This window comes from Microcaecilia unicolor, chromosome 4 (genome assembly GCF_901765095.1).
Source record: "Microcaecilia unicolor chromosome 4, aMicUni1.1, whole genome shotgun sequence".
NCBI lineage: Eukaryota > Metazoa > Chordata > Amphibia > Gymnophiona > Siphonopidae > Microcaecilia > Microcaecilia unicolor.
Genome location: NC_044034.1, coordinates 8,078,198 through 8,105,774, shown reverse-complemented (window position 1 = coordinate 8,105,774; position 27,577 = coordinate 8,078,198). Strand labels below are relative to the sequence as shown.

Genomic DNA, 27,577 nt, shown 5'->3' with positions numbered 1-27,577 from the left:
ATGAGGAGTACTCATCGAGGGTACGAAGCGTGCTGAGAAAGAAAGTCAGTACAAAATGAAGCTATGAGGAGTATTGAGTGAGAGGGTTTCCATGCTCCCTCTGCCCCGGAACAGGCTACTTCCTGTTCCGGGGCAGAGGGAGCATGGAAACCAACGACGCTGACCAGCGCGCGGCACCCCCCCCCCCCCCCCCCAGCGGCATGCACCCAGGGGGGTTCTTTCGCCGGTGTCCCTTCGCCGGGGGGGGATCGCGCTGCACGGAGGGGGGGCGCTGCACCCGGGGGGCGGAGCGCATCGGCGATCCGCCCCGGGTGTCAGCGCCCCTCGGAACGCCACTGACTGAGAGAGTCTGACGATTACTGATTGAGGATATGAGGGATACTGAGAAAGAGGAATACTGAAGGAGAGAGTCTGAAGAGTACAGACCAAAGGTACATCAAGCCCAGGATCCTGATTCCAATAGTGACCAATCCAGGTCACAAGTACCTGGCAGAATCCCAATTAGTAGCAACATTCCATGCTACCAATTCCAGGACAAGCAGTCGCTTCCCCATGTCTGTCTCAATAGCAGACTATGGACCTTTACTCCAGGAATTTATCCAAACCTTTTTTAAGCCCAGACATGCTAACCGCTGTTATCACTGATGTGTTTTGTGTCCTGCAGAATATCTAGTCTATTTGATTTAAGTGACAGGAGTACTGATTCAGGGTATAAGAGGTACTGAGAGAGTCTGAGGAATACTAAGTGAAAGGAGTACTGACTGGGGCTATGAGGGATACTGGGAGGAGAGCCTTAGGACTCTTGATAGATGGTATGAGAAATACTGGGAAAGAGAGAGAGAGAGCTTGAGGAGTACTTAGTGAGAGATGTATTGATTGAGGGTATGAGGGACACAGACAGAAAGAGATAGGAGTACTGATCTGAGGGTTTGAGGTGTACTGAGAAAAACTCTTAGGAATACTGATAGACACTATGAGGAGTGCATAAGTATTGCCATACTGGGATAGACCAAAGGTCCATCAAGCCCAGTATCCTGTTTCCAACAGTGGCCAATCCAGGTCAGAAATACCTGGCAAGATCCCAAAAAAGTACAAAACATTTTATGTTGCTTATCCCAGAAATAAGCAGTGAATTTTCCCCAAGTTCATTTTAATAATGGTTTATGGGCTTTTCCTTTAGGAAGCTGTCCAACCCTTTTTTAAACCCCGCTCAGCTAACCACCTTTATCACATTCTCTGGCAATGAATTCCAGAGTTTAATAACGTGTTGAACGAAGAAGCAGTTTCTCTGGTTTGATTTAAATTTACTACTTTGTAGCTTTATTGTGTGCCCACTAGTCCTAGTATTTTTGAACTGAGAGACAGAGAGTCTGAGAAGTATATAGTGAGAGTACTACTGATTCAAGTAGTAAGGGATCCAGAGAGATAGAATCTGAGGAGTACTAGGTGAGAAAGGGTATGGGTTTGAGAATTTGAGATGTACTGAGACAGTCTTAGGAGTAACTACTGAAGTTTTAGTCTGAGAAGTACTGAGTAAGAAGCGAACTCATTGAGAATTACTGAGAAAGAGGGTCTTTGGAGTACTAATTGAAGCTATGAAAACTACTGAGAGAGAAGGAGTGAGGAGTACTGAGTGAAGGGAGTACTGGTTTGAGGGAAAGAGGTGTACTGGGACTGTCTTGAGAGTAATAACTGAAGTTATAAGGAGTAATGAGTCTGAGAAGTACAGAGTAAGGGGTCTATTAACTGAGAATTACTGAGAGAGACAGACAGAGAAGCAGACAGAGAGAGACAGACAGACAGAGAGAGAGAGAGAAATAGAGATAGAGAGACAGAGAGAGAAACAGAGACAGAGAGAGAGAGGTACTGACTGAAGGTCTGAGGAGTACTGATTGTATAAGGAATTCCAAAGGGGGTGAAAATCACTGTTTTAGGGTCGAAGTATGAGGACCTAAGGAGTAGCAAGTGTGGATATGAAGAATGTTGAATGAAAGTTCTTCTGTTTTTAAGAATATTACAACAGTATCTTTGTCTCAAGTCATTTACAGGTTTAGAAGTAATTTATCCACTGAATTGCCCCAGATGGATCAATAAAAATATTTTAATATTTTTTGCTGAAAAGGTCATTGCAGAAAATAGAGTAATATTTGCACTAAAACAAGGCTTTGATGAATCCGCCTATATAAGCAATCATTAATATCCAGTGAGAATAATTCTTATTTTCCTGTTTTCCCCCATGGAAAAATAAACAATCGAGCTGACTGAACTGGGATTGGAAGCTTTGAGCTCATGATTTGTAGAAGTTTTACAATAAAGCTCTCTCTGCTCTGTGGATATTTACAATTATAATTATTCTTGTTTTGGGTTTAGCTCATACTCTCCTCGGCAGCAGCTCAAGGTGGGTTACTTCCCTGTCCCCAGAGGGCTCACAATCTGAGTTTGTACGTGAGGCAATGGAGGGTTAAGTGACTTGTCCAAGATCACAAAGAGCAGCGGTGACATTTGAACTGGGCTTCTTTGGTTGTCAGCCCTGTGCTCTAACCACCAGGCTACTCCCCCCCAGCTATGGAGATTCAGACCCCTCAATCTCACAGTCTTCTAGGAGGGAGGTTTCCCATTCCAGGTGCTCAATCCTGTAGGTCATTTTCAAGGCACTGGACTCCAGCTCAGCCAGGAGTCGGGCCAGTCTAGTCTGCAGAGCATCCAGGTTCTTCTCCACTTTTTTCACCTTGTTTTCCATCTCTAGCTGTTTGGCAGCCAGCTCCTCAGCTAAGTTTTCATCTAGTTTCTTCATCTTTATCAGGATTTCACGACCTTTCTCCTCCAGGATGGCTTTAGCATCAGGATACTCAATCAAGACTTCCTTCAGGTCCTCCTTGGATAGACAGAACAGATCAGAGTAGCCAATGCTTTTGATGTTGGCAGTTCTCCTGTTGCCAGATGTGTTCCCTGTGGGACAAGAACCAAAAGTCAGTGCTATAACAACTGGTAAAAACTACTCACTTGTGTTCGGATCCAGAAGTTAGTTCTCTAATGATAAATAGAAAAGATAGAGGCAAACCAGAGGAATATTACCAAAATGTTAAAGGGTGAATACTATAAACCTTATGAGGTAAACATTAGGGAAATATGTGTTCACTGGATGAAAGGAAGGAATACAATATGATAGGCATAGGAGCCAACTTTCCAAAATTATTGGGGGTGCTAAGTCCAATGGAAATAACCCCTCTCTGGACACATACAAGGAATTTTCTCAATATTGGGGGTGCTCAAACACCCACAGCACCCACAGAGACTATGATGATAGATAAATTCAAATATTTCAAAGCTGTAATTAATGCATGAGGAGGAAACATTTATTACTGAAAAGGAAGTTTTGGAACAAGCGGTCAAAGTAGTAGACTGAGGAGAAACCTAAGAAAATATTTCTTCACAGAAAGGGTGATGAAAGCAAGAAAGTCTCCCAATAGAGGTGTTAAGGATAAAAAGCCATAAAAATCATGAGTGTGGGGAATTAGCACCGAGGTCCTTTAGCTAAGGGAACACAAATAGGGGCCTTTAAGCCATGTCAAGCTTCTGAGGCATCACGCCAAAGGGGCATCTGCGGAATTTCAGAGTACTGGGTTTACTATTTGGAGTTTAGGAAGCTTGTTTAATATGTGTAGAGATCTTAAGAGTCCTGTGATATTGGGATCCCACAGTGACCTCTAGTGGCTCTACAAGAGTACTGAAAGTTGACTTGATTACCATTTATTTAGATTTTGCTCACACCTTTTTCAGTAGTAGCTGAAGGTGAGTTACATTCAGGTACTCTGGATATTTCTCTGTCCCAGGAGGGCTCACAATCTAAGTTTGTACCTGAGGCAATGGAGGGTTAAGTGACTTGCCCAAGATCACAAGGAGCAGCAGTGGGATTTGACCCGGCCATCTCTGGATTGCGAGACTGGTGCTCTAACCACTAGACCACTCCATCTTGCAACTTCCAGAAAAGAGGAATTTCCCTGACTAGTATTATAATCCGGAGAGGAGATAAGTTTTGGAGGGAACTTGCCAGGGGTATAAAATCCTGAACACAACTGAAATCTTTGTCTTTGTCTTCAGCCTCCTTGGCTGCTGTCCTGCCTGTTCAGCAGAAAGTCAGAACGTCTAATAAAGAGACAGTACCAGCAGCCGCTTAAGTTCTCTGCTGTGGCAGGAATAGTGGTAAAGGGGAACCCCTTGTACCCACTCCAGGAGAAGCTTTGGGAACAATTCTATAACTTGGCCCTCCAATGCCACATGCTGAAATCAGTTCAATTACAGCATCTGTGTGTCAGGACACTGTTACAGCAATACTAGTGTATATCCAAATTGGCATTGGCTAAATTTAGGAGCAAACATTTACACTAAGCCAAAGGCCAAGTGTGCCATCCTACACGCAGAATTTCTAATATTCTATCATTTATGAGCATGAGTTGCAGACATGCCTCTTCTCCTCCCATGCTCCACCCATGTGTATGCTCCCTTACAGTTACACGCTTAGTCACAGAACAGCCAGTTTTCTCAGCACGTATGCACACCTTGCATGGACCAACTCAAAGAACTGCCCTTTCGGCATAGTTGTGTCTTTTCAGCAAAGCCACTGAGACACTTAACATCCGTACAGGATCCTGGAACAGCTCCGGAGGATGAGGAAATCAGATCCACTTACAGCTACACATCTCCTGGGGACCAACACACATCCTGCAAGAATCAAGCCACTTTGGACCCTCAAACCCCTTGAGCCTCCCAGTACCCCCTAACAAAGACTGTAAATAATAATGTTTAAAACTACTTGTACATAGGTACATAAGTAATGCCATACTGGGAAAAAAACAAGGGTCCATCGAGCCCGGCATCTTGTCCACGACAGCGGCCAATCCAGGCCAAGGGCACCTGGCAAGCTACCCAAACGTACAAACATTTTATACATGTTATTCCTGGAATTGTGGATTTTTCCCAAGTCCATTTAGTAGCGGTTTATGGACTTGTCCTTTAGGAAACCGTCCAACCTCTTTTTAAACTCTGCTAAGCTAACCGCCTTCACCACTTTCTCCGGCAACGAATTCCAGAGTTTAATTATACGTTGGGTGAAGAAACGTTTTCTGCGATTTGTTTTAAATTTACTACACTGTAGTTTCATCGCATGCCCCCTAGTCCTAGTATTTTTGGAAAGCGTGAACAGACGCTTCACATCCACCTGTTCCACTCCACTCATTATTTTATATACCTCTATCATGTCTCCCCTCAGCCATCTCTTCTCCAAGCTGTATAGCCCTAGCCTCCTTAGTCTTTCTTCATGGGGAAGTCGTCCCATCCCCGCTATCATTTTAGTCGCCCTTCGCTGCACCTTCTCCAATTCCACTATATCTTTCTTGAGATGCAGTGACCAGAACTGAACACAATACTCAAGGTGCGGTCGCTCCATGGAGCGACACAACGGCATTATAACATCCTCACACCTGTTTTCCATACCTTTCCTAATAATACCCAACATTCTATTCGCTTTCCTAGCCGCAGCAGCACACTGAGCAGAAGGTTTCAGTGTATTATCATCGACGACACCCAGATCCCTTTCTTGGTCCGTAACTCCTAACGTGGAACCTTGCATGACGTAGCTACTACTAATCTACCCGTAGTGGGGAAAAGTGAAGGAGAGAATATGGAAAGGAGAAGTGTTGAGAAAGAGATATAGAGACTGAGTAAATCTTGTTTGCTTACTGCCTCTGAAACATTTGCTGCCTCTCCTATTGTATTGTCCCATTATTTGCCTAAAGGAACTTAAAAGCACATTTTTTTTTTGTCCAAACACCAGGCTTGGAGTGTTCTGTGTTACTGACTCAGAGCACTGTGCAGCATATGTGGGAAAAGTGCCTTCAGCATCCTGGTTCCTGCTGGTCCCGGCTGGTTAGACTCTGGAACTCATTGCCGGAGAAGGTAGTGACGGCAGCTGGCCTTGCTGAGTTTAAAGGGGGTCTGGACAGATTTCTGAAGGAAAAGTCCATTGATCGTTATTAAATTTTAGGGTTTTTGCCAGGTTCTTGGGGCCTGGATTGGCCACTGTCGGAGACAGAGTGCTGGGCTTGATGGACCTTTGGTCTTTTCCCAGCGTGGCAGTGCTTATGTACTTATGGCCCAAAACCAACACATTTTGTTATATCCAGCCATATGTTCAAAAATATATATATATGTCCCCGAATTTCTTCTCTTCTTATATATATTTAAAGAACTTGTTTGGAACATTCTTACAAATACATTTCTGGTATTCATTTATTACAAAAGAAGAAAAAGGAAATGGTTTGCTACTGATGTTCAGCTAGTAAGGGGTTAAGGTTCTCATATGGCTAATGTCCGCAAGGTGGGCAAGAATTACCCATAGATTTTATGGGGAAATATTTGTTTCCTCCCCTCCAAAAAAAGAAAATCACAGTTATAATGATAGGCGGCCGGTAGATTCAGGGGCTACTAATGACTTGAGTTTTAGCAGAAATTAATTCACCTTCAGTGGTAAATGGGGGGTATTAATTGCTGATTTAGGGGCCCTTTTCCTAAGCTGGGCTAGGCGTTAACATGCGCCTATCGCAGCTTAAAATGGTGCACTGTGATGTCCTGCGGTAAGAGCTAATATAGCGCACGTGGGGCATTCCTGCAAGAATCACTTAGTGCAGAGACATTACGTGTTCTTACTGGTTAGTACTGGATTACCGCAAGCCCTTACTGCCTACAAAACGGTACGTGCTCAACCAGTAGGGTTTGTTTTTAATGGTGACGTGCCAATAGCAACATTAGCGCATGGCAAATATTACAAAAAAATGGAAAACTGGCCGTTTTGAGCTGCAGCACAAATTGCCTTAGTGTGAGGTGAAAAACGGAGCCTGGGTGCACTAAAGCCACTTTCTGCCACAGCTTAGTATAAGGACTCCTTAATCCTAAAATATATGTTTGATAAATACATTAGTGTTGCCATATTGGGACAGAGCAAAGGTCCTTCAAGCCCAGTATCTTGTTTCCAACAGTGGCCAATCCAGGTCACAAGTACCTGGCGGGATCCCAAGTACAACAGATTTTATGCTGCTTATCCTAGAAATAAGCAGTGGATTTTCCCTGAGTCCTTTTTAATAATTTTATTTATTTATTTATTGCATTTGTATCCCACATTTTCCCACCTTTTTGCGGGCTCAGTGTGGCTTACAATATGAAATAATGGCTTATGGACTTTTCTTTTAGGAAGCTATCCAAACCTTTTTAAACCCCGCTAAGCTAACTGCTTTTACCACATTCTCTGGCATTGAATTCCAGAGTTTAATTACACATTAGGTGAAGAAATATTTTCTCCACTATGTTTTAAATTTATTATTTTGTAGCTTCATTGCCTGCCCCCTGAAAGAGTAAGCAAACGATTCACATCTACCCGTTCAACTCCACTCATTATTTTATAGACCTCTATCATATCTCCTCTCAGCCGCCTTTTCTCCAAGCTGAGGCGCCCTAGCCGCTTTAGCCTTTCCTTATAGAGAAGTCGTCCCATCCCCTTTATCATTTTCGTCGCCCTTCTCTGTATCTTTTCTAATTCCACTATATCTTTTTTGAGATGCAGTGACCAGAATTGCAGATAATATTCCAACATGACTAATAAACACGGCCTTTATATTTCAATGTTCCGCCCTTGTGGTTATAGCGTTTTGCATCAAATTAGATGGGAGAAAAGGGGAACAGGGGTGCAGTTCTTTTTAAATCAGCTAGTAATGATGTTAAAGTGAGCTAAGACCTGTAGAATTACTTTTCTTTTCACGTTTCTTCTGCCTGTAGGAAGAAGTCTTAAAGAAATTCCGACAGAGGTGTAATTAAGTAATCCTGAGCTGCTAATATGGGCAGATTTTTAACATTCATATGAACGATTGGAATAATACATCTGCTCGGATTTGCTACAACTTTTGAAATTTGCTAGATTTTGCACTTTTAACCTCTTTTCTAACTCACAAGGGTCATATGTTGGATTTAATACTGCTTCCGTCTCAATTGGTTGGTGGCAGCTTGGTCTCAGATGTGCAGCCCCCGCTCTTGAATTTGGAGAGACCGTTCAGCAATTCGCTTTTTACTTTCAGCGGCATCGTAGTGATAAAGGTAATTATTGTATTAAGCAGTAAAATGCAGTCTGTCCTGAAACATTTCAGCCAGGGACAGGTGCTAAATTATTTTAACAAGGGGAAGACAATGTGGATGACATGATTTGATGATGAAATTGGGAGGAGAGAGCTGTTCTTAGGCAGGTAATTAAGGGAATTAAAATGTCTGTCCCTTTTCCAAGGGAGGCTAAATTGATAAAACTGGAAAATTGAATATCTGTGATGGTTAATAAACAGTGATTAAGAATTACAGGACTGATATAACTTAATTTTGTGACTATTCGCAATTACTATTTAGGCTGAAAAGAGATTATTATTACACTGAAAGGATTTTGTGTTCAAATGACTGGTCTCTAATGGGTGTTGGGTGACATTTCTGCAGCTGAGGGATATATTAGAGATGCAGGAGGGGTTGGATTGGAACAAGGCTGCTTTCTGGCCATGACACAGTTCGAAAATGGTGTTACTAGCAAAGGACTCAAATACAAATCAACCTATGCATCCAGCTTTTCCTACATAAGCACACAACAATGGAACGCATTACCAAAAGCCGTGAAAACAACTTATGATCACCTAAACTTCCGGAAATCATTAAAAACCAATCTGTTCAAAAAGGCATACCCTACCCGCCCTACTTAAATGCCTGTACCCTGCAACACAACAAAACCAAAGCTCGTAATGGACATAAAATAACTCTTCCTCTCCACAATTCCCTAATTTGTTGGAAACAGGCTAAGAGTGGACTAACACGGCTACCACACTCCTCTAATTTGTTTACAAATTACACATGAACGTTAGTCTACCACAATATCACTTTGTATTTGTTCATACCGGAATGAGCGAACGCCTTTACAGTACTATGTAAGCCACATTGAGCCTGCAAATAGGTGGGAAAATGTAGGATACAAATGTAACAAATAAATAAATATAGGATTTAACTGAGGACAACGGCCATGTTAATTTCATTAGATCTTTCGGATACCGTTGGCTTAGTTAACAAGGATAGCTCCTCCGAGCATTTTGAGGAGAGTGGAGACTACATCAATAGCTGGAGTCCTTTGTGAAGGGCAGAGAATATGAGGGGAAGATGAATGATTTACACCTAGGTGTCGAGCCCCCAGGACAAATTTTTGTGACCATTGAGTACACTGGTCTCTCAATGAAGATGGTCAGGTTTTTTGTGTGCAGATGGTATGCAGTTGATTTTCACTTTGGGAATAACCCATAAACAGCTTTAGATGGGTCTGTGAGCAATTTGATTTTTTTTTTCCAATTGGCATGTCCTTAATGCACAGAAGACTGATTAGCCCCCTCCCCTTCCTCCCAACATTCAAAGCGCAGCAGTCAGCAATCATAAAGGCACTGTCCATTGATCATCCTTGACCTCAGTGGTACCCGGAGGTGATCTGGGTTTGCCACTCTTAGCCCAGTTACCCTAGTTACCAATATTAGCTCAGTTACCATTCAGATTGGTGACAGTGACTTCTTGTATTCTGTGGGAAAGGGTACATAAGTACATAAGTATTGCCATACTGGGGCAGACCAAAGGTCCATCAAGCCCAGCATCCTGTTTCCAACAGTGGCCAATCCAGATCACATATACCCGGCAAGATCCCAAAAAAGTACAAAACATTTTATACTGCTTATCCCAGAAACAGTGGATTTTCCCCAAGTCCATTTAATAACGGTCTATGGACATTTCCTTTAGGAAGCCGTCCAAACCTTTATTTAAACTCTGCTAAGCTAACCACCTTTACCACATTCTCTGGCAACGAATTTCAGAGTTTAATTACACGTTGAGTGAAGAAACATTTTCTCTGATTCGTTTTAAATTTACTACATTGTAACTTCATTGCATGTCCCCTAGTCCTAGTATTTTTGGAAAGTGTGAACAGACGCTTCACATCTACCCGTTCCACTCCACTCATTATTTTATAGACCTCTATCATATCTCCTCTCAGCCGCCTTTTCTCCAAGCTGAAGAGCCCTAGATGCTTCAGCCTTTCTGCATAGGGAAGCCGTCCCATCCCCTTTATCATTTTCGTCGCCCTTCTCTGCACCTTTTCTATTTCCACTTTTTCTAATTTCCCGGTACCTATGAGAAAAGATTGATTGTGTGTTCCAGGGATGGAATTGAGATCTAGTCAGCATGAAGAAGATGAGGGGCAGCTTTTTCTGTGGTGGAAGAGTCTGCCAACCACTAGTCAGTCAGGAAAAGAACTATTAGAACCTCTCTTGTTTCCAGAGGAATATAATCTCAGATGCATGTTTGACCTAGGGGTTAGGGCTGTTGCCAGGGGATGTGGGTTCAATTCCCACTCTGGGTGTTCAGGGCTATTGTTTAAGGGCTATTGGAGGAGTAGCCTAATGGTTAGTGCAGTAGGCTGAGAACTGGGTTCAATTCCCACTGCAGCTCCTTGTGACTCTCAGCAAGTCACTTAACCCTCCATTGCCCCCTAGGGACAGAGAAAGTATCTGCATACACTATAACAAACCCATGACCCTTTACCTTTGTAGCATAGAATGTTGCTACTCTTTGAGATTCTGCACGGAATCTTGTTACTCTTTAGGATTCCACAATGTTGCTATTCTTTGGGGTTCTACATTGAATGTTGCTACTCTTTGAGATTCTGCACGGAATCTTGTTACTCTTTAGGATTCCACAATGTTGCTATTCTTTGGGGTTCTACATTGAATGTTGCTACTCTGGGTTTCTGCCAGGAACTTCTGACCTGGATTGGTCACTGTTGGAGACAGGACACTGGACTAGATGGACCATTGGTTTGACCCAATATAGCTATTTGTATGTTCTTATGTTCATAATGCAGAGGACTAAGACTTGTCCCGGGATTGGTAGAAATAAGCAGTGGATTTTCCCCAAGTCCATTTTAATAATGGCCTATGAACTTTTCTTTTAGGAAGCCATCCAACCCCTTTTTAAAATCCTGCTAAGCTAACTGCTTTTACCATATTCTCTGGCAACGAATTCCAGAGTTTAATTACTCGTTGAGTAAAGAAATATTTTCTCAGGTTTGTTTTAAATATACTACTTAGTAGCTTCATTGCGTGCCCCCTCCTAGTCCTAGTATTTTTGGAAAAGGTAGACAAGCGATTCACATCTACCCATTCCACTCCCCTCATTATTTTATATTATATCTCCCCTCAGCTATCTTTTCTCCAATCTGAAGAGCCCTAGCCACTTTAACCTTTCCTTATAGGGAAGTTGTCCTGTCCTCTTTATCATTTTCATTGCCCTTCCCATAGCACCGAGGATGAGGTTTAAAAATCACCTGTTTGGCCTTTTGAGTTTTCCCTAATGCAGACCAGGACACTTAAGTGAATAAACTAACCCATTAGTATCCATCAAGACTGGTTCAATATCCTGCTTATTTTCGAAGGAGATCACCGGCCATCTTCCGACACAAATCGGGAGATGGCCGACCATCTCCTAAACCCGGCCAAATCGGTATAATGGAAAGCCGACTTTGGCCGGCTCCAACTGCTTTCTGTCGCAGAGCCGGCCAAAGTTCAAGGGGGCATGTCGGCAGGGTAACGAAGGCGGGGCGGGGACAGGGGCATGGTTAAGACATGGCCGGCTTCAGCCGATAATGGAAAAAAGAAGGCCGACTCGGACGAGCATTTGGCCGGCTTCACTTGGTCCATTTATTTTTAGGACCAAGCCTCAAAAAAGTGGCCGCAATTGACCAGATGACCACCGGAGGGAATCGGGCATCACCTTCCCTTACTCCCCCAGTGGTCACCAACCCCCTCCCGCCCAAAAAGCCTCTATGCCAGCCTGAAATGTCATATCCAGCTCCCTGACAGCAGTATGCAGGTCCCTGGTGCAGTTTTTTGTGGGTGCAGTGCACTTCAGGCAGGCGGACCCAGGCCCATTCCCCCCCCCCACACCTATTACACTTGTGGTGGTAAATGGGAGTCCTCCAACCCCCCCCCAAAACCCACTGTACCCACATCTAGGTGCCCCCCTTCACCTCTTAGGGGTATGGTAGTGGTGTAGAGTTGTGGAGAATGGGTTTTTGGGGGGATTTGGGGGGCTTAGCAACCAAAGTAAGGGAGGTATGTACCTGGGACCAATTTTTGAAATCCACTGCAGTGCCCCCTAGGGTGCCCGGTTGGTGTCCTGGTATGTCAGGGAGACCAGTGCACTACAAATGCTGGCTCCTCCCAAGACCAAATACCTTGGATTTGGCTGGGTTTGAGATCGCCGGCATTAGCTTCCATTATCGCCGGAAACCAATGCCGGCCATCTCTAAAGCCGGCCCAAATGTTGACATTTGGCCGGCTCTGACCGTATTATCGAAACGAAAGATAGCCGGCTTATTTCGATAATACGGTCGGGACGCCGCTTTACGGGGCCAGCCATATAGATGGCCATCCCCGTTCGATTATGCCCCTCTATACTGCCACTAGTAATCGTCCATCTTCACAGGAGTTTTATTTATTGCATTGATTAGTCCCCAAGATTTGAAACGGACTCCGTAGTGATTTGAAATTTGTTTCCAATTATATGTTCAATGCTGGCATTTATTGAAGACTTGTGGGTCAGTAGTTCTAAAGTATTTATCTGGATATTCAGAGGCTCTATCCGGACAATGGGGCTGAATGACCAGATAATTTTTCAGCACCATCGCTTGTAGTTAAACTCCTTCAATGGCAGTAGCTGAAACCGACTCATCGTTTCTTAAGACCTACATGGAAAATTGAGGGACAGAGTGAAATGGTTGCATTGGCAGGCTGAGTATTTATGATTAGAGTTATGGATATTTTATACTGTATTTCATTGTTAGTTTGAATTGTTTTGTTTGCATGTTTTTATTGTCATTCGCTTTGTAATCAGAGATGAAGAGGAATCTGCGATACTGTGGTAGAGAGGAAAATGTTCAGTCTTAAAGGGTCTTCTGGTCTTTATCTATTGCAATGTTTTACTGCTTCTTTTAATGGAAATGAGAAAGGAAAAATGCTTTTCACAGAAAATCTCTGTTCTGAATTGTAAAAAAAACTGGTATATTCTGTAAATGTTTTATAGAGGGAAGCAGGAATAGAGGAGCAGATGAGAAGCAGGCTGTGGTCATTAAGAGAAGACATTGGTGGGGGGACATTTCTATATATGGGTTTCTCCATTTAGGTGCTCCGATGCTGCTCAAGGAGACCTTATTCTGCAACGGTACCTGGACACCCAGATCCCATTATACGATACTACTATAAACATTTACTGGAGCTGCAGTTGTGTAAATGCGGCAGCATGCACACAGCTGACAGTATTCTGTAGGTGGGAGCCTCGCCTTTGTCCCACCTATGCTCCACCCCTTGCATTTACCCGTTGTGCTACTTTTGCAAGCTGCTACACAACAGTGCTTAGGCATTCTGCTCGTGTTTAGACAGATCAGTGTGCACTTATGTGTGTTAGAACTAGTATTCTGTACATTTACATGCATAAGGGGCGTGTACATGCAGGTACCCAGTTATAGATCCACCCTTCACGTGCATAAGGACATGAGAATGAGAGGAACAGGAAGAGGTGAGGAACTTCAAAAGAAGAGGGACATGAGAGGTTGATAAATATCACCTTTAATGTTCAAAATGCTGATCTCTCCAAAGTACTGGCCTTCTCCAAGCCTAACATATTCTGTCACCCCATCATCAGCCACGACAGCCAACTTTCCTTCCTTGATGATGTACATCTCTCTGCCAATGTCGCCCTTTTTACAAACGTACTCGCCAGGGCTGTAGACCTGAGGTTGCAGCTTCAGCACCAGCTCCTCCAGGAGACTCTTCTCACAGTTCTGGAAGATCGGTACCTTGCTGAGTGTGGGTAGATGCACACTGACAGCCACTTCTGCCCGCAGACGCTCCGGAAGGTTCTGTAGGATCTCATTCTCATTGGTCATCTTCTTGTTAATTTGCAGATGCTGGTACCATGAGATTATCCGACGCTTCAAGCTCTTGTTGACCTTGTGCATTTGTAGGTAGAGCTTGACAAGGTCATGGTTGGGGTAGAAGGCTTCATCGGCGCTGTTCATGTTGGAGATGACAGAGCTCATGCTCCCCATTATGGTGGCAAAGCCAAGAACAGCGATCAGGAAGTCTACCACCATGAACAGGTATTCCTCCTCTTGATAGGGAGGGGGGGTGTCACCCACTGTGGTGAGAATAAGGGTAGAGAAGTAAAAACTATACAGGTACTGCCGGGACAGGCGGGCAAAGTCGGGGTCAGAGATGTTTGGATAAACCCATTCGTCTTTCCCAAACCCAATGTAACTGGACAAAGCAAAGTAGATGCAGCTGTTCCAGTGGATGACTATAAAGACATAGAGAATAAGTTTGCAGATGCGGAACGCGTTGGGGTACTGGATACGAGTCTCTGTCCGATCAAAGGCCTCAAAGAGCCTTGGGATGCGGAACAAGCGATTCCAGCGCATAGTTGGTGTATGGATGCCCACTTTCAGGTACAGTAGATCTGTGGGGAGCAGGGACAGCAGGTCCCATCGGAAGGCAGATGTCTTCACGTAGTGCTTGCAGAGCGCCTTACGGTCCGTAACCAGGATTCCGTGTTCCAAAACCCCTACGAAGAAAGAAGAAGCATTGAGGAGCGATAATGTGAAAATCAATTCAGATGCCGTAGTGAGATGACATTTTGTGTTATTCATTATTGCAGGTTTTACTCTTTATTGGAGCTTTATCTCTTTCTACATTATTTGCAAACCAACCTGAGCTGTACTCACACACACAAATGTACAAATACACGGAAAAACACATAAATATACACACACACACACAAATGCAGACATACACACACATACATGTGTTTGTGCACTTACACATGCATGCACACGAACGCACACGTGACACGTGTGCACATGCATACACATACACATGTACACACCAGTAAAGAAATCAGAACTGAATTTTTCAGGGGACCTACAGTGAACATAGGTGGCCACTAGGCATCGTATTCCTCTTCCCTCCCTTGGGTTCCCCCAAGCCCTACCAGCTGAAGAACCTGGAGCTGCCCCAGTCAGCTAAAGTGCGGCTGTCGGAGGCTCAAGGTGGTGACGCTGCTGGCCACCAGTTCATGTAACACCAATGTCAGCAGCAGCAGTACTTTGAGCCGCTGACACTTGGCTGCAAATGTCTTCAGCTGGTGGGGCTTGAGAATCCCCACCAGCTACACAATGGTGCCTTGAGCTGCTCGGTGGGCCTGAGGCAAAGGTGGAGGACCCAGGCCACCTATGGCTACACACTTGGTGTATGCACATGCATGCACACACACACACACACACACACACACACACACACACACACATATATATATATATATATCTAATATAATAAAACGCACCGTGAACATTCTGAAGACAACGTTCTGAAGTCACTCAAACACTCCCTGGCTGTAGGGTTCGTGGATTCATGGTGTGAAGCCAGCCAGCCGTCTCTGCCCCGCCCTCGCATCAAACGTCATGACGTCGAGGGCAAATGTCATGACGTCGAGGGCGGAAAAAAAAACAAACAAAGCGCAGCGTCAGGGAAGGAGGCGGCGCTCCCGACATCTCTAGCCTTCCCTTCGCTGTGTTCCGCCTTCTTCTGACGTCAAGGATGACGTCAGAAGAAGGCGGAACACAGCGAAGGGAAGGCTAGACGTCGGGAGCGCCGCCTCCTTCCCTGACGCTGCGCTGCCAGAACCGCCACCGAGGTAAATTTAAAAAGAAAAAGAAAAAAAGGGATGTTGGGGGAGAGAAGAGGGTGGGCAGTAAAGTTGAAAAATGGGAGCGGGAGGGCAGGGGAGAAACGACAGCATGGATGCGAAGGGGGGGGCATGGATGCGAAGGGGGGGGAGAAGAGGGCGGGCCAGGCTGGGACATGGGAGAAAGAGGAGCATGGATGCGAGGGGGGGCATGGAAGGGAGAGAGGGGAATTGCTGGAAAAGGATGAATGGAGGGGGCAGGGGGACAGAGGAGCATGGATGGGCATGGATTGGGATGGCAGGGCTCAGGGAGAGAGGGGAATTGCTGGAAAGGGATGAATGGAGGGGGCAGGGGACAGAGGAGCATGGATTGGGAGGGCAGGGCTCAGGGAGAGAGGGGAATTGCTGGAAAGGGATGAATGGAGGGGGCAGGGGACAGAGGAGCATGGATGGGCATGGATTGGGAGGGCAGGGCTCAGGGAGAGAGGGGAATTGCTGGATAGGGATGAATGGAGGGGACAGATGGGCATGGATGGATATGGATTGCAGGGCAGGGCTCAGGGAGAGAGGGGAATTGCTGGATAGGGATGAATGGAGGGGACAGATGGGCATGGATGGATATGGATTGCAGGGCAGGGCTCAGGGAGAGAGGGGAATTGCAGGATAGGGATGAATGGAGGGGGCAGGTGACAGAGGAGCATGGATGGGCATGGATTGGGAGGGCAGGGCTCAGGGAGAGAGGGGAATTGCTGGAAAAGGATGAATGGAGGGGGCAGGGGACAGATGGGCATGGATTGGGAGGGCAAGGCTCACACTCTCTCTCTCATATATACAATGTCTTTCTGACTCTCACTCTCACACACTCTGTCTCACACTGTATCACATTCACTCTCTATGTGCCACACAGTCACTCACACACTCGCTTGGTCTCATACACTCACTCTCACAGAGAATCTGTGTCTCACACACACTCTCTCTCTCTCTCGCACACACACACACACACACACTCTCTCTCACACTGTGTCTCACATACACACTTGCACACACTCTCATTCTCACACACACACTCTCTCACAAACACACTCACACCCAGACTCACTCTCTCTCTCACACACACACACTCACACTTTCACTCTGACTCTCACACAGTCACTCTCACATACACTCTCCCAAACATACACACTCCGAGGAAAACCTTGCTAGCGCCCGTTTCATTTGTGTCAGAAACGGGCCTTTTTTACTAGTATATATATATATATATATATACAGAGAACTCTACCACTGTTTCTCACTTTTGCCCTGCAGCAGTCCTCACTATTCTAACCTGTGCCCCAGTCCACACACACTTGTCCTGCACTGCTCTCTCTCTCTCTCTTTGTCTTGTTTCACCAAAACTCCAGTACCATTCAGGCTCTGGTGGCTAGCAAAGATCTTAGATTATTTCAGGAGATCCAGAATAGATAGATGATGGACTCACTCCTTCCTGTGCCTCACTGTGTCCCATCCCCCATGCATTTCCCAAAATAGCAAATGTCATAAGGAACAAACTCACTGTTTGTGTGTTGTCTAACCCACACAGGGACTGTATATATAGATATCTCTGAGCTGTCACATAGCTGGACCTCGTAATAACTTTATTTTAGCTCTGAAAATGTCAGTACTGACACAGAAAAAGCCCTGACAACTGCATGGAGAAAGAATCTTTGCAGGCACCCAGAGAGTCACTCTTCCTCGCACATCTAGACTGAGATAGATGAAAAGAACAGCCATTTATAGAAAAGATACATATCCTGCCAGCAAATCCTCATGACATGCTTGTGATGTGAGGTGAACCCCTAGCATTAGGGTTTCACTGTTTTGATGCATGGTTTGTGTCTTGGTTTACTGGTGAGCCCTCTGCTTTCAGCACCCTGGATAGCTCACAACTAACTCTAGGACTCTGTATAGAGTGTGAACTCAGATCTTTCCCATTACTCTGAGTCCTTGTACACTTATCTTTGTTTCCTATTGCCTGCTTTTTTTCACTCTCCTGTCCAGCGTCTGTGATTCTAGATTTGATATGGGAAGCAATTGCAGATCTGGGCAAAGGCATTGTTCATCAAATTCAATTGTTAGATTTAAAAATTGAAGAGATGGAAAGGAAGGTTGAAAATAAATCACAGCGACTAACTTCAATATCTCGAAGAGCTGAAGTGTTGGAAAAAAGGCTGGATTCAGCTCAACTTATACAAACTTCTATGGTTAAAGATCTCACTAATTTCAGACTCAAAGTTTGAGAACTTTTATTAGACATTACAATTTGTGATTTCTGAATTTCCCACGGTCTTCTCGAACCTCACCCCAAGAAATGCTAAAAAAAATATCTACTACTGGTTCTTAAAATGTCAAGAACATCTGTTTCAAAATGTCTGCTTGTTGTACTGAAGAATCTTTCTTTTTCTTGATCCTAAACAATAAACTGATGCAAAGGGAGGCAGGTTAAACCGCTTCAGGAATTTAAGAACATAAGAGTCGCCATACTGGTCCATCTAGTACACTGTTGGAAGCAAGATATTGGGCTAGATGGACAATTGGTCTGACCACTATGGCTATTCTTACGTCATTAAATTCCTGAAGCTAATCTGTCTCCATTTGCATCAGTTTATTATTTACCATCATGAAAAGAAAGAAAGATTCATCGGTACAAGAAACAAACATTTTGGAAATGGATGTTCTTGACATTTCAGCTGTTCTAGAAACTTCTGACTCTGATCTTTACGGTCTGTGCCAGAGCCGATGGTTGGGAGGCGGGGCTGGTGGTTGGGAGGCGAGGGTAGTGCTGGGCAGACTTATACGGTCTGTGCCAGGGCCGGTGGTTGGGAGGCGGGGCTGGTGGTTGGGAGGCAGGGATAATGCTGGGCAGACTTATACGGTCTGTGCCAGAGGCGGTGGTGGGAGGCAGGGCTGGTGGTTGGGAGGCGGGGATAGTGCTGGGCAGACTTATACGGTCTGTGCCAGAGCCGGTGGTGGGAGGTGGGGATAGTGCTGGGCAGACTTATACGGTCTGTGCCAGAGCCAGTGGTGGGAGGCGGGACTGGAGGTTGGGAGGCAGGGATAGTGCTGGGCAGACTTATACGGTCTGTGCCAGAGCAGGTGGTGGGAGGCGGGGCTGGTAGTTGGGAGGTGGGGATAGTGCTGGGCAGACTTATACGGTCTGTGCCAGAGCCGGTGGTTGGGAGGCAGGGCTGGTGGTGGGGAGGTGAGGATAGTGCTGGGCAGACTTATACGGTCTGTGCCTGTGCCAGAGCCGGTGGTTGGGAGTTGGGGCTGGTGATTGGGAGGCGGGGATAGTGCTGGGCAGACTTGTACGGTCTTTGCCCTGAAGAGCACAGGTACAAATCACAGTAGGGTGTACACAAAAAGTAGCAAATATGAGTTATCTTGTTGGGCAGACTGGATGGACCATGCAGGTCTTTTTCTGCCGTCATCTACTATGTTACTATCCACTTTAGTAGTTATGTTAACATTGTCACCAGTTAAAGAATGGCCTCTTAGAATGTTCTTTCAGAAGAGAGATGGGCTTTTCTTTAATTGTAAAATAATTTTCCCTGATATCTCTAGGGAAACACAAAAGAGACGTAAGCAGTTTTTACTGCTCTGTCCAAGAGTATTACAATTTGGGGCTTCATTTTTAGTATGTTATCAAGCTACAATCTACAATATGTTTTTTTTCTATACTACTCATCTTTCTGCTTTTATAACTTCTAGGCAGACCTCAGCTCAGATATTGATTGCTCCTATTTAATGATTCGCGTTTATATTCAAAAGTGCCAAATCCCTCTGAGAAAAACTGCACTGGCTTCCAATTAAAGAACGTATTACCTTCAAAATCTGCACCCTGGTCCACAAAATTATCTACGGCCAAGTCCCAGGATACATGACAAACCTCATAGACCTACCAATCAGAAACATAACCAGATCATCTCGAACATACCTAAACCTCCACTACCCAAACTGCAAAGGCCTTAAATACAAAACAACCTATGCATCCAGCTTCTCCTATATAAGCACCCAACTATGGAATGCACTGCCAAACGATGTGAAAACAACCTATGCCCACTTAAACTTCAGGAAATTACTAAAAACCAACCTCTTCAAAAAGGCGTACCCCACTGACCCAACATAAATACCTACACTCTGCAACACAACAAAACCAAAGCTCGTAACAGACACAATATAACCTTACCCCTCCTCAACCCCCATTGTACTTGAAACACATATACCTTTATCCGACCACAATATCACCTTGTATTTGTTTCTCTACTGGACTTGGCAAATGCCTGTTCGGTACTATGTAAGCCACATTGAGCCTGCAAATAGGTGGGAAAATGTGGGATACAAATGTAACAAATAAATAAATATGCTTGATATTGTATAATATTTTGATGGATGTGTGTCAGACATGTTGGTTAGTACCTTGTTTGGTTTTTTTTCTTGTTTGGACTTTCCTTATACTACATCTTGCCACCCATATTATTGTGGACTGTAGCTTAATTGGGTGCATTGTTATATTTTTTCTAATTTTGTTTTTCTTACCAATTCTGCTTTTCTGTACAAGTGTTTTTCCTTGGATTGTATTGCATAAAATTGCATAAATAAAAAAAAAATTAAGGAGAGAAAGGTATCATCTTATTTTCTTTTCCATGTTTTATTTTGTTTGATTTCTATTGATAACCTTTAAGAGTGGACTAACACGGCTACCACACCTCTCTATCACAGTAAGGGAAAGAGAATGGGACTTGATATATCGCTTTTCTGTGATTTGGTTTGAACTACATTCAAAGCGGTATTACTGCTAAGGGCAAGCTTCCATATAAGGGTAGTTTGAGGATAACTTCACTTTGGAAGAGGATTGAACTCAGGGTGGAGGGCACTAAGTGGTGGTCACTTGCTCAAATGTTCTCATTAAAATATGAGAACCACGGATCAAATTTAGCAGACAGTGCAGATATGGTCATCCCCAGTTTTCGGTGATAATGGAAACCGAGGACACCCATCTCAAAAACGACCAAATCCAAGGTTGTGGGAGGAGCCAGCATTCGTAGTGCACTGGCCCTCCTCACATGCCAGGACACCAACCGGGCACCCTAGGGGGCACTGCAGTGGACTTCACAAATTGCTCCCAGGTGCATAACTCCCTTACCTTGGGTACTGAGCCCCCCAACCCCCCCCCCCAAAACCCACTACCCAGAACTGTACAACACTACCATAGCCCTAAGGGGTGAAGGGGGGCACGTATATGTGGGTACAGTGGGTTTCTGGCGGGGGGATAACAGGTTAGCAACGTACTGCTACGCTTATGCCCTGGTCCGTGTAGCTCATTTACATGTAATGTTTTTTTTTCACATCGCTCGCTATTTCCATCTCAGTAATTTTTAGCAACAATAGCAAGAAGTGATTTACGGGGACTGTTTTGCATCAGCCCCTCATTCTGGGAATGATGTGTGCTAGCAGCGCCACCTGCTGGACTTTTTACTCCCTCTCTCTTCTTTCCTATTCTCTCTCTCTCTCTCTCTCTCTCTCTCTCTCTCTCTCCCCTCACCCCCTATTTTTCTTTATCAAGTAAAAAAAATCACAGTAAGACGCCTGAATCCCAACCACACACAGAAGGTCAGTAAAAGAGCCGGGGATTAGAGCCGAGTCATACGGACATATAGTGACTCTCCACGGGTCATATGAAGAGAATCATAAACCACAAATACAGTGGGGGAAACAGAAGGTTGTTACTCTAGGAACTGTGCAAGGATCAAGCCCGGACACATTAATTGTTTAAGGAGAGAGAACTGAAACCTAGTTGCAGCTCAGGACGGCAGATTATAGACAGGATGGTTCACGGTGAGCGTAGAAAGAAAACTGATATTTGTCAATTTTGTCAGAAAGATCTGGAAAAGGTTACTCATCTTGGAGGTGGCTGTGAAGTTCTGATGGCAGAAAATCTCCGTACAGACAGGCACATCAGGAACGTTCCCGCTATTAACATTCAGTACCTGCTCCCTGTTAACACAGAAGCGCATAGCACAGGGAACATAGCCAGACCCCAGGTTTTTTTTTTTGGGGGGGGGGGAGATGAGTCCAAAGTAGAGGACACAAAAGTTTGTCCTGCCTCCCCACCGCTCTCTGTCCCCACTCCATCCCCACATACATGGGCTGGCGGGGGTCCCTAAGCCCCGCCAGCAGCCCTTCTCCAGCCGATCTTGTTTTCCTGTTCCGCCGCACTGTCTGCCCTGTTCCCCCCCCCCCAGTGCACATGTTTGGGGGAGGGGGGAGTCTCATTAAAACCAAAGCATGTGTGCGAGGGGGGGCAGGGCAATGCAGTGGCTCACGAAAGCAGGCATGGACTAGAGGAGGGACTTCTGCTGATAGTGCTTGGGGATTCCCTGCCAACCAAACCAGCAGACAGCGCATCAATTTGTAGGGGGGGGGGGGGAGCTGAACCCAATTTGGCTATATCACTCTTAACACCTCCTATTGTGGAGGTGGTATGTGCTCCAGCATTATTCTCATTACACTTTGTTTAAAAAACTCATCTTTTTGAATCTTTCCAGGTAATCAATAGAAATAAAACAAAATAAAACATGGAAAAGAAAATAAGATGATACCTTTTTTATTGGACATAACTTAATACATTTCTTGATTAGCTTTCGAAGGTTGCCCTTCTTCATCAGATCGGAAATAAGCAAATGTTGGTAGATGACAGTATATATAAGTGAAACATCAAAGCATTTCAGTGACAGTCTAACAGGATGGGGGTGGATGAGGGACAGGGAGATATGCATGGAGACAGGAGGGTGACAAAGCAGTACAATTTTATGGTTTATAATGGGCTAGAAAACCCAGATCTTTGTTAAGTCCTGTCTGGTGGGTGTCAAAATATTTAATCATTCTGACTTCAAAGGTCTTACGTTCCTGTATTGTTTTAAAGTTCCCTTTTAAGATTCTTACCATGAAATCACTGGTACAGTGTTCTAGTTTTGTAAAGTGCTGCCCCACAGACGTGACATCTTTATTGGTACTGGCATTTTTCACATATGGTGTCTAAGTAAATTACAGTGGTGGAAATAAGTATTTGATCCCTTGCTGATTTTGTAAGTTTGCCCACTGACAAAGACATGAGCAGCCCATAATTGAAGGGTAGGTTATTGGTAACAGTGAGAGATAGCACATCACAAATTAAATCCGGAAAATCACATTGTGGAAAGTATATGAATTTATTTGCATTCTGCAGAGGGAAATAAGTATTTGATCCCCCACCAACCAGTAAGAGATCTGGCCCCTACAGACCAGGTAGATGCTCCAAATCAACTCGTTACCTGCATGACAGACAGCTGTCGGCAATGGTCACCTGTATGAAAGACACCTGTCCACAGACTCAGTGAATCAGTCAGACTCTAACCTCTACAAAATGGCCAAGAGCAAGGAGCTGTCTAAGGATGTCAGGGACAAGATCATACACCTGCACAAGGCTGGAATGGGCTACAAAACCATCAGTAAGACGCTGGGCGAGAAGGAGACAACTGTTGGTGCCATAGTAAGAAAATGGAAGAAGTACAAAATGACTGTCAATCGACAAAGATCTGGGGCTCCACGCAAAATCTCACCTCGTGGGGTATCCTTGATCATGAGGAAGGTTAGAAATCAGCCTACAACTACAAGGGGGGAACTTGTCAATGATCTCAAGGCAGCTGGGACCACTGTCACCACGAAAACCATTGGTAACACATTACGACATAACGGATTGCAATCCTGCAGTGCCCGCAAGGTCCCCCTGCTCCGGAAGGCACATGTGACGGCCCGTCTGAAGTTTGCCAGTGAACACCTGGATGATGCCGAGAGTGATTGGGAGAAGGTGCTGTGGTCAGATGAGACAAAAATTGAGCTCTTTGGCATGAACTCAACTCGCCGTGTTTGGAGGAAGAGAAATGCTGCCTATGACCCAAAGAACACCGTCCCCACTGTCAAGCATGGAGGTGGAAATGTTATGTTTTGGGGGTGTTTCTCTGCTAAGGGCACAGGACTACTTCACCGCATCAATGGGAGAATGGATGGGGCCATGTACCGTACAATTCTGAGTGACAACCTCCTTCCCTCCGCCAGGGCCTTAAAAATGGGTCGTGGCTGGGTCTTCCAGCACGACAATGACCCAAAACATACAGCCAAGGCAACAAAGGAGTGGCTCAGGAAGAAGCACATTAGGGTCATGGATTGGCCTAGCCAGTCACCAGACCTTAATCCCATTGAAAACTTATGGAGGGAGCTGAAGCTGCGAGTTGCCAAGCGACAGCCCAGAACTCTTAATGATTTAGAGATGATCTGCAAAGAGGAGTGGACCAAAATTCCTCCTGACATGTGTGCAAACCTCATCATCAACTACAGAAGACGTCTGACCGCTGTGCTTGCCAACAAGGGTTTTGCCACCAAGTATTAGGTCTTGTTTGCCAGAGGGATTAAATACTTATTTCCCTCTGCAGAATGCAAATAAATTCATATACTTTCCACAATGTGATTTTCCGGATTTAATTTGTGATGTGCTATCTCTCACTGTTACCAATAACCTACCCTTCAATTATGGGCTGCTCATGTCTTTGTCAGTGGGCAAACTTACAAAATCAGCAAGGGATCAAATACTTATTTCCCCCACTGTAAATCTCTTCTTTAGCATCTGACTGGTTTCTCCAATGTAGCAGCCTTCATTGCATTTTTTACACTGAATGATATATACCACATTGGAAGATGAGCACGTGAAAGATTCCTTAATGTTGAATATTTTTCCTTTGTGAATGACTGTGGGGTCCTGTGAAATATTTTGGCATAGTTTGCAGCTGGATATATTGCAAGGATGTGTGCCATTCTTTTCTTTTTGAGTCTGTGTCGGGAGCTTACTTCTAATTAGCTTGTGTTTTAAGTTGGGAGGCTGTCGGAAGGCCAGCACTGGTGAATCTTTCTACAAACTGTTTTAAATGTATTATTTTTAACTCTGGAATAGTTTTAATTAATCATTATTCTATTTTTTCTGAGATCTACAGTTTTATTTTGAAATGTTTTGAACCGCATAGAACTTATATGGGGCTTATCATATTTTATTGTATTATACATGTGCATAACAGCCCTGTGCTGAGGGATTGTTGCTACTGGAAAGTCACAAAAGCAAAACGGTGAGGAGGAAGTGGATTCCCTACGGATGCAAAGCCCGAAGTACACAAAATATCTGTAGGTGTTTTTATTGTTAAATGAAAGAGCTGAAATGGATTCTGTGAAGAGTCTTGTGTTCAGAGGTCGTATCTTGCTAAAGATGTAAATAGACTGGAAGCGCTGCAAAGAAAAGCTACAAAAATGGTAAGGGATTTGCATTGCAAACCGTAGAAGGAGAGACTTGCTGACTTGAACATGTGGAGGAAAGGAGAAACAGGGGTGACATGATACAGACATTCAAATATTTGAAAGGTATGAATCCGCAAACAAACCTTTTCTGGAGACGGGAAGGCGGTAGAACTAGAGGATTTGAATTGAGGTTGAAGGGGGGCAGACTATCCGTTTCCGCATTCAATTCAAACTTCTCTTACTGACCTATAAGTGCATTCACTCTACTGCTCCCCAGTACCTCTCCACTCTTGTCTCTCCCTACACCCCCCCTCGGGTACTCCGTTCTGTGGATAAATCTCTCTTGTCTGTCCCCTTCTCCTCTACTGCTAATTGCAGACTCCATTCCTTTTATCTCACTGCACCTCACGCCTGGAATAGACTTCCCGAGCCTGTACGTCTAGCCCTGTCTTTGGCCGTTTTCAAATCCAGGCTAAAAGCCCACCTCTTTAACGCTGCTTTTGACTCCTAACCACTACTCACTTGCCCTGTACCCTTTTATACCCACCTCTTTAATTCCCTTACCTCTTAGTTGTTCTGTCTGTTTGCCTGTCCTATTTAGATTGTGAGCTCTTTGAGCAGGGACTGTCTTTTCACGTATGGTGTACAGCGCTGCGTATGCCTTGTAGCGCTATAGAAGTGATAAGTAGTAGTAGTAGACTCAGGAGTAATGTCAGGAAGTATTTTTTCATCAAAAGGGTGGTAGATACATGGAATGCCCACCTGCGGGGGGTGGTGAAGATGAAAACGGTAATGGAATTCAAATGTGTGTGGGATAAACACAAAGGAATCCTGTTTAGAAGGAATGGATCTATGGAATGTTAGTGGAGATTGGGTGGCAACGCTGGTAATTGGAGAGTAAAACCAATGCTGGGCGGACTTCTATGGTCTATGTAACTGAATAGATAGGGATGGGCTGGAGTGTAAATTTTAAGGCGTTTAGACGTTAGCTTCAGAACTTAGTACAAGAACAGTGCTGGGCAGACTTCTACGGTCTGTGCCCTGAGAAAGGCAAGGACAAATCAAACTCGGGTATAAAGTATCACTTACCATGTAAACTTAGTTTATCTTGTTGGGCAGACTGGATGGACCGTACAGGTCTTTCTCTGCCGTCATCTACTATGTTACTCTTTGGGGTTCTACATGGAATGTTGCTACTAATTGGGATTCTGGAATCTTGTAACTCTTTAGGATTCCAGAATCTTCAGAACTTTTAGTACAAGAGACTTCTACGGTCTGTGACCTGAGAAAGGCAAGGACAAATCAAACTCGGGTATAAGGTATCACATACCATGTAAAATGTGTTTATTCTGTTGGGCAGGCTGGATGGACCGTACAGTCTTTATCTGCTGTCATTTACAATGTTACTATGAGTGAGGTGTGAGACCCTCTGCCCCACTCAATCACATTTTTTATAACATCTGAATATCACAGGACATAATGCTGAGTGTGACCTCTCAGCTCCCTATGTACTGACCAGTGCGAAATCTCACCACGATATCCAGCAGATAAAAGGTGTCACAAATATAGTCCAAGGTCAGCCAGATGGTCAGGTACCGTTGCTGAAGGTCACTGAAGCAGGACCTGAGGAAGCAGAGAGAGACAGTGGTCAGTATATAGCCCGCTCTGAAAGTTTATACAAGTTTCACCATCTCCTGGGGTTCTTGGCAATCTGCTGGGGGGTGGAAATGAAGCTCCTCATGGTGATTCCCATCCCAGCACCTCTTCAATCACATAAGTTATGTTCTTGTGACGGAGGATACACCTCCCTCCTGGGATACCGAGAAGCTCATAGCCCCAGTTCCTCAAATATCTATGAATGAATGGTCAAGAAGGTCATAGCTCCAGTTCCTCATATATATAATAATGAACGGTCAAGAAGGTCATAGCCCCAGTTCCTCAATTATCTATGAATGAACGGTCAAGAAGGTTATAGCCCCAGTTCCTCAAATATCTATGAATGAACGGTCAAGAAAGGCATAGCCCCAGTTCCTCAATTATCTATGAATGAACGGTCAACAGCTTTCACTCTCTCTTCTGAGGTAAGAATTTGAGGAGTGAATTTTTGACAGCGAACTTAGTTTTCAGAGCCTGATTTCTAAACTGATTAAATCTACATGTTTGTAACTACAGGTTATCAGAAATTTGTGGTTTTATTAGTCACAGGAGGATGTATTAACAGTTAATCCATGCTTTGGGTACAACAAGACTTTACTACTGCCAAACATGCAGCTCGTCTGGTGTTTAAATTTAAGACACATGAACACGTCACTCGTATGTCAGAGTCTCCACAGTGGCCAGTAACCTTCTGTATACAATTTAAGCTTCCGGTGAC

General features: G+C 44.5%; 1 protein-coding gene across 1 annotated transcript in view; it reads right to left on the bottom strand.

Moving 5' to 3' along the window:
* Window positions 1-2,515: 2,515 nt before the first annotated feature.
* CNGA4 (cyclic nucleotide gated channel subunit alpha 4) overlaps window positions 2,516-27,577 on the bottom strand; it is a 68,631-nt gene continuing 43,569 nt past the window's right edge. Inside the window, exons 4-6 of the mRNA XM_030199733.1 lie at window positions 26,720-26,826; window positions 13,732-14,727; window positions 2,516-2,949 (exon numbers count right to left, since the gene is read on the bottom strand). Of these exons, the coding sequence (XP_030055593.1) occupies window positions 2,564-2,949; window positions 13,732-14,727; window positions 26,720-26,826 (1,489 nt within the window). The 3' untranslated portion in view covers window positions 2,516-2,563. The remainder of the gene's footprint in view (window positions 2,950-13,731; window positions 14,728-26,719; window positions 26,827-27,577) is intronic.